The 8,111-nt window shown below is 39.2% G+C and overlaps 1 protein-coding gene across 1 annotated transcript; it reads left to right on the top strand.

Moving 5' to 3' along the window:
- The first annotated feature begins 1,730 nt into the window (after positions 1-1,730).
- LOC137296767 (uncharacterized) lies at positions 1,731-7,047 on the top strand. The gene is made up of 2 exons (XM_067828613.1): positions 1,731-2,423; positions 3,302-7,047. Exons 1-2 carry the CDS (start codon positions 2,028-2,030, stop codon positions 3,848-3,850), a joined length of 945 nt encoding a protein of 314 aa, XP_067684714.1. The 5' UTR covers positions 1,731-2,027; the 3' UTR covers positions 3,851-7,047.
- Positions 7,048-8,111: the final 1,064 nt, after the last annotated feature.

The raw sequence follows: 8,111 nt of genomic DNA, 5'->3' as shown, positions 1-8,111 counted from the left end.
GACGGTGGCACTGTCTGGTAGTTGTAGACGCGACCAAGTGAGTGAGCGAGTTTAGTTTTACGCCACCTTCAGCAATATTTAAGCAATATCACGCCATTTCATGTGGGGAATTAAAGCCTGGTTTTCGGCGGGACGAACGCTTTAACCACTAGTCTATCCCACAGTCGCGACCAAGGCGTAGATTTTCGAAACTTTCTTAGCGCTAAGATAGTCGTAAGCTAATGTCAATGAACCCGGGTCATCGGCGTGGTGAAAGTAGTAGATGTTAGGACGTAAATTGCTGCAGGACAACTGACCATTATAACACATCGGTTACGGTATGATTTTCATCACGAGATGAAACACAAAGTTGTACAAAACCCACGTGGCCCGAAAGCTACGACGCTACAAGAAAATACGTTGTCAAAACAGAGGGCTATAAAGTCTGTTGGTTGTTTGATTTGTTGTTTAATTAAAGCCGCACTCAGCAATATTCCAACTATATGACGGAAGTCTTTACATAATCGAGTCTGGACGAGACAATTCATCGTTCTTCGCAACTGGGATACAATGACTTGTGTCAACCAAGCCAGGGAGACCACCCGATCCCGTTGGTCGCCTTTTGCGACAAGCATGGGTTACTGAAGACCAATTCTAACCCGAATCTTCCCGAATGCTTTTAAAGTCATTCTGTGACACAAGTGATAAGAAATCGTTGAACAATGGGGATGCGGGACACGCAGCTAGTGTGGACAGACGAAGGATCTACATGGAACAAAGAATGTCTACCGTTTAAACGCACACGTAGATCTAGGTTTGAATGTGTTAGAGCTTGTAACTGATTTACTCAGGTCGATGCTCATGACATCAGTCACTTGGTCATCTGGTCCAGATTCAGGTATTCTCAGACCGCCGTCATACAGTCCGAGTCGTGCCGACATATTCATATATAAAGCAAACGACGACGGACGGGCGCGGACGACATTGCGGAGATTGTACTGGCGCTTCTTCTATTAACATTTCGCTTGTCCCTCAATAGTGTGTGAGGGTGATTTGCTTTTGGTTTTTTGTGTTTGCATAGATGTATTTGGATGGGAGATGCTATTTCTGTGACAATTTACATTTGGAGAACAGGTTATTTCTAACAATGGAAATATCACCCTGTGGGTAACCAAAAATTACTTTCATACACTGCACGGCTTGTATCCATTTCAGAGTCGAACCTGGATCTTTACCATTCAGAGCGACTACTCGAGATTTACACCTCATTTCATGCGATAAGCGACCAGTTGAACTTACACAAATATATTTGGGGAAATTAAGTCAACGCATTAATTAAAAATAACTTACATCCATGTCCTTTTGTTTTTTCATGCTAACAAATAGCCAAACAAAAATGCGTTTTCAAAATCCCAAAGCAGTATTCATATGAAACTCAGCAATTGATATGTTGAGATTTGAGTGAAAAAACGACAGCGAATGAAGAATGTTGATCGTGTTCGTTAGTAATCATATGTCTATCACACATAATGCGTTGAAGTAGTGAAAACATTTGTTATATTTCATTTAACTTGTGAAACATTCTGACTACTATGGGATTCTATTTTTTGTTTATATGACGTCATTGTGAACCTATTTGTTACTATTTATAGACCAGTCACACCTTGCAACCAAGGTTTACCTGCCCAGACAAAGCTCACCGATTGGCTAGTTTACCGGAGCAAACCAATCAGAAATCGCGAAGTATAAACAATACCTGCGTCATGTCGCCATTACAGGGACGGGACTAGTCATAGTAGGACCAACCGGAATTACAATTATATCAAGCAAATAACCAGGAGTGTTGTCACAATCACTAATTGTCTGTCTCAGAACGATGGCGTTTGACAACAGGTAAATCCAATCAGTGAATCACAGGTAAACAGAAAGTGTAGGCGCCCTGAAGTGAGTTAGAAGGCGTGGTGATCAAAAGTAGAAAAGCCATCGATTGGAATATCGTGTTTACGTGTACACCTTTACTGAATTTATCCTTCTAAATTGTGAGGAATATGTCGAAGAAGGAAAGGAGGAGGGTTTTGGCAGAAATTTGGGGAACCCCAACCGCCCGTGACGTTGACTTCTTTGACGAAGGAAACGAGATCGTTGTGACATCGTCACATCGGGAAATCGCAGCATGGTGGATTGACATCTTTCAGGTTGTCTATCCGGACGTCACGTGCTCCGAAAAGCGAGATATCATCAAACTGAAACCCGCATACGGAGTCAGCTTGAAGTTGAACAAGGCAAATGGTATTTTGCGAGTCACCGGCAAGAACCACTGGAATTGGTTTATCGAGAACTTCAACAGCCTTCTTGAGCATGGGAATGATAACGTGGAAACGTTGACAGAGGCATCGGAGAGTTCTGTCACTCGATTCCTTCAGCTTGATAAAGATGATGAAGAGGTAAGTACAAACATGACGATGTAGCACCTCTGTGTTATGTATGTTGATACCATGAAATAACCACGTGGAATACACGATATATTTCCCTACATTAAGTAGTAAGTGAGTGAGTTTAGTTTTACACGGCACTCAGCAATATTGCAGCTATATGGCTGCCGTATGTAAATAATAGAGTCTGGACCAGACAATCCTGTGATCAACAGCATGAGCATCGATCTGTGCAACTGGAAACTGATGACATGTGCCAGCCAACGCAGCGAGCCAGACCACCCGATCCCGTTAGTTGGCTCTTTGTCTTATGACAAGCATAGTCGCCTTTTATGGCAAGCATGGGTTGCTGAAGGCCTATTCACGGGTCAGATAGTAAGTGATCAACGTGATCAAAGAGTTTATAGTCGGCCAGTCAGAAAGTTCATTTTCAGTGGTAACAATTTGTTATTTCCTAAAGGGTAAATATGGTCATTATTCAGTCAGGACAAATTCTCACATGTGACAATGAGTCAAGAACAACTGACACGTCAATGTCAAATTTATATAATGTTTACATTGCGAAACAAGAATGACTAATGTTTACAGTGTTTACCAGATCAGGTACAATGTAGTCTCTTTTTTAGGTTATGCATGGTGTTTTGGGTTTTATGGTAATTTAAAACATGACTATATCCCGGACTGATGCTCATAATGTTGATCACTGGATTGATTATTATTTACAGACCATTACCAGAAGCTGGAATATAGCTGAGTGCAGTGATGACCAACAAACATAACAAGCAAAAGCATAGCAATAAAGACTTATATTATAGATTTTCTGTTTTTTCAACATTCCCAGTTGCAAGCAAAAATTGAAATATTTAACTTTTACCACAACATATTTTCAGGTGCAAGATTTGCTGGATACGATTCCTGAGGGTGGAGGAATTATGGGTCATGACTTCATCATGCGTGTGTGGAAAAGTCTTATTGACGACTGGTGTGGTGTGGGAGCCTGTGTCTACGTGGTTACTCCAAGGATAGACTCTGAACGCCTTTTACAAATTATGTTATTAATGATACGCAACAAAGGAACAGGGTTCAAGGTCACTCTTGTAACCCCAACAAAGTCAGATGGGGAGAAGTTTTCGAATGTGATGGATAAAACCAAACGTAGAATGAAAGAAGTGAAGACTGGTCGGGGCACGCGATTGCTCTCTGATGTAAAAATGGAATGGGTAGTGAACAGTCTTGAGGTGCGACATGAGGACTTTTCCACAAACTTTATCGCAGCATTTAAGGACAGTGAAGCTGAGGTCTTAACTACCACTGCACATTTCCATAAAAGCCATTTCCACTTCAACCAGAAAGACAATGTCTGCTACAACCGACTCCCGACATCGGACCTCAAACGCAACTACTTATTCCCACTCGGAATAGGGAATAACATATTTTGAAGTGACAGCATCAGTGGGTTTGCACTGGCATGAGACTGAGGATTGTCTTTACGTGGAATGACCACAGCAAAGTGCCATATGGGTCTATTATTTGTGTGGGCCAATGAAGATGGAACAATAGCTCACATCCATTATGTAGTGTCATTTACACAACAGCTATAGCACATTGCCATGAAGTAGTGTCTGTTATACAATGGTAATTTCTCATTGCCATGAAGTAGTGTCATTTATACAATGGCAAGAAGACTGTACTGCTTGTGACTATTTTCAACCAAAGTTTGTATAAGACAGAAATCTTTGACTCTGTTTCATTTCTTTGGGAAAATTCTGAAAGTTATGATTCCAGTGACAATTATGTGCAGCTGCAATACTGTTTCATGCTTATTCATGAAGCTGTCAGGAACCTTGATACAATAGGTATACTACTCGGAGACTGTAAGGAACATCTTATTTGTACATATGTTAATGTGTGATGACTGGTAGGTATTGTGACAGCCTTCCAGTTGTTTGATTTCCTTGTCTTGTTTTGAGGGGTATTTGCCACCACTCAGCTTTTGTTAGGGTTATTCTGTGTGGTCTCAATTCCTGATAGGAATGAAATATGGCTGATGAGAGATCAAATTGTATTCAGTATTGCCACAGACGTGGCAGATTTTCTGCTTCATTTTACACTTGCATAAATGAAAGCGCACATATTTGTAGGCTGTAAATGTTACAGCTCCACAGTCCACAGGCAGAATGTGACATCTGAATAACCCTGTAGAAAGTTGAGTAGTAGTGATAAATACTCTTTCTTCACCCCTTGACATTAAGAGGATGACATGCAATGTATGTTTGAAATGTTTATCCCAATGATTGACAGTGATATAATGCTTTTGTTTGTATGTCATTTTTGAAAGCCTATTTTTTAATATGACAGTATTAAACATGTGCCCTCAGACTTCTCCTTCTTCATATCCAGGAGAGCCTCAATACACAGTCTGCAGGACATAGTAACCCTCATGCAGACTCGGCTTCATCATCATGTACTGTTGGAATTTTTGTTATGCACGGCATTCTGCACTGTTTCAGCTGGGAGACAGCAGTCTGTACATAGTCGAGTCTGGACTAGACATTCCAGTGATTGACATGATCATTAATCTACGCAATCTGTTTGTGATTCTATCAACCCGATCAGTGAGGTCACTGATTGGATATTGAGATGTATATATTGATTGATTTGTGAAATGAGTTCAGGAGGGCCCCATTCTTAATTCTTGTTGGAGTAAGAAGTCACTCTCTCCTTGTATAAGCACAGGCAAAGTGTACCGCAAATGGGTTGCGCAGCATAGAGAATACAACCAGTCCTCTTACATGCTCGCATATAAGAAGACTTGCCATATTCTCTATGCTGCACAACTGCATTTGTGCTACAGTGTACCTGTGGTATGAGTGACTTATTACACCATTAAGACTATAGTGAAATGAAAGGATTGGGCAATGTATTTGGGGATTTAAATCTTTCAATTATGAAACTACATGGGGATGTTTTTTCAATAATTGCATCATATGATGTTGGATCTTCATCAGTTAGTAGATTTAAGGGGCATATGAATACACAGGAATATTATATAAATATTATTTTGTGCATACTGTCTTGCATTTAGTAGATGAAATAACCATCTTTGTGTAATGTATTTTATACAGTTCAAACCCCCTGATGCACCCCTCTGATATGCCTCCTCTAACTGACTGGTAATGTTACTTCACCAATTGCTGATATTTGTTTTGTCAGCAATGTCTAATGTCAATTCATTGATAGTTAGCTGAAGGATTTGAGATCCGTTGATTGTGATATGGTTTGCTTTGGTGGGCGATAATGCTATGTAATATAATGTATGCGTGATCACATCATATTGTATTTATTACAGTTTTAGATTAGAAATAAAGAAATTTTAAAATGGATTAAGAAAAGTGATAGATAAATTTTTTGATAATATTACAGATGTTTTGTGAAATTTCAGTGTAGAATGCGTAACTGACACTTTTCATCAGCACAAATACTACTGTATCACTTGGATGTGAGTGAGTGAGTGATTTAATTTCATGTTTGTCAAAGGATGAATAACTTACTTGAATTGTTTCATTAATAATGTTTGATAGATTTCCTTTCATACAGTGTGGTCCTACAGTGATATAGTCACTATCTTTTGTTTGCATTGACTTGTGCATGTTTTCCTGAGCTCACCTCGCAATATAGCAACAAACACTTAACATTACTGTCATGTTTTGTTTTCAAATGGGGTTAAATGATAAACATCCCAATGTAAAAACATCTTCAATGTAATTTGAAGTTGTCTTCAGATACACAATATGCTTTTGAACAGAGTAGAATTTGCTCACTCATGTGATATTCGGGTTTGGGGGGTGAGGATTTGCTATGAAGACTAAATACATTAATTAAACCTATGAGCCTTAATACTTTATGATCGAAAATTCTTGCAACAGAGTATTATTGGTGGCATCTAAACAGTTTTATGCAATTTTGCTTTTTCAAGTATCCTTTTGTTGATTGTTTCAATAAAGTTGTCAAGCTTTTCTTTTTTCTCTTTTTTAAAAATTCCAGCCATTTAATTTCCTGCCCCTTAACATCTATGATATTGGTGTGTGGGCAGGTATGTTTTCAGCATTGTATTCTTCCCAGACAGTTTCAGTGGAAGTGAGAGAGCATTCTTATCAGTACACCTATCTAGCACTTACCATGATCAAAGTTAAGAATACTTAAGGCTACAAACGTTTGAGAATAAGATTCCGGCACTCGTCCCAGTGTGTCTCTTTGGTTACTTTCTTCAGGTAAGTTTTAGCTTTTATAAGGGACCGGTTATTTATTATAGGTGTGGTGTTGGGTTAGGTGGTCTCCCCGTTATCTTGAAAACCAAGGCTCTCCTGATGCTTGTAATTTTTTGTAACACCCTCTTGTGAAAGTTAAGGCAAGAATAAAAAAGACAAAACATCAAAGCTATTAATACTCAGAGTCATTTTTTGCTTACACCTGGCTTCCTTCTACACCCCAATGAAATAAATGACTGGTCCCTCAATGGTTGCAAATTACTGGTCCTGTCCATAGGTTTTCATGTAACACTTGCAGTTTGACTGTTATATACACTTCTACTGTGATTGCTATAATTCCGTTGTTAAATAAATGACATAATATTATATCAGATGAGTTTTCCAGTCTGTGATCTGTCAGATATTGTTGTTTAATGTCACACTCTCAGTTGTCTTTAAATAGTTTGGACCAGACAATCCAGTGATCGACATTATGAGCATCAGTCCACACAACTGAGTTCTGATGACAACAGGCCTGACTATCCTATCCATTGAGTGTGTTATCCTGCTGTTAGCAATATTCCAGCAATATCATAGCAGAGGACAACGCCAGAAATGGCTTCAAACATTGTACCCATGTGGGGAATCGAACCAGAGCATTCTGGTTTGACGAACCAGTTGCTCTGATTTAGCAACTAGACTACCTGACTGCCCCTTCTATCAATTGAGCCAACTTGTGCTACCAGGATAGGTTACTTATCCAGAATCTCAGTGCTATCCATAGTGAAAGAGCATGGTTGAAAAGACGTGCAAAAAAGTGACAAGGGCCTATTCAGGAAAAAATGTACTAGAAAGTATCAATGGGTTTTTGTATGACGGTAGGAGCAATAGAAAAAAAAAATCTTGTTTAGGTGTTTAGGCTCATGGGAGGCTACAATCAACAATTCAAACCCAATTAATAACATCAGATATAGCAACAGAGCTGAAACTAGTAGATGTCCAGAAATTAGGTCACAAAAGCCGAGGGTGCTTTGAATCATTGTGTACACAATCATTACAATAAGCAACTGAGGCTTCTACTATATAGAAAATAATTAGTGCATGACATGGTAACAGGATCATTGACATTCATACTGGTTTGACAACTATAACGTTCCATAGCTTTCTGAAGGGAATATATGCAGTCTGAACTAGAATAGGCTTCCCAATCTATACAGTTTCTGTGAACACTCAACCTGTGCACTCCCTGAAACACAAACCCTGTAAAGTCTGTCACTGATATTCAGTTTGTACCACTCTTAACATGATATACATGACACTGATGTGCTGTTTATACTACCCTCGAACACACTTTCCTCAACACCAAAGTAACACAGCACTTCAGTGGCATGTAATGATGTATAGCATGTCCAAGGGTGGTGTACACAGTATTTCAATGGTATAGCATGTCCAA

The sequence above is a fragment of the Haliotis asinina genome, chromosome 9 (genome assembly GCF_037392515.1).
Source record: "Haliotis asinina isolate JCU_RB_2024 chromosome 9, JCU_Hal_asi_v2, whole genome shotgun sequence".
NCBI classification, from domain to species: Eukaryota; Metazoa; Mollusca; class Gastropoda; order Lepetellida; family Haliotidae; genus Haliotis; species Haliotis asinina.
Note: the sequence above shows the minus strand (reverse complement) of the source record. Positions and strands in the feature narration are given on the sequence as shown.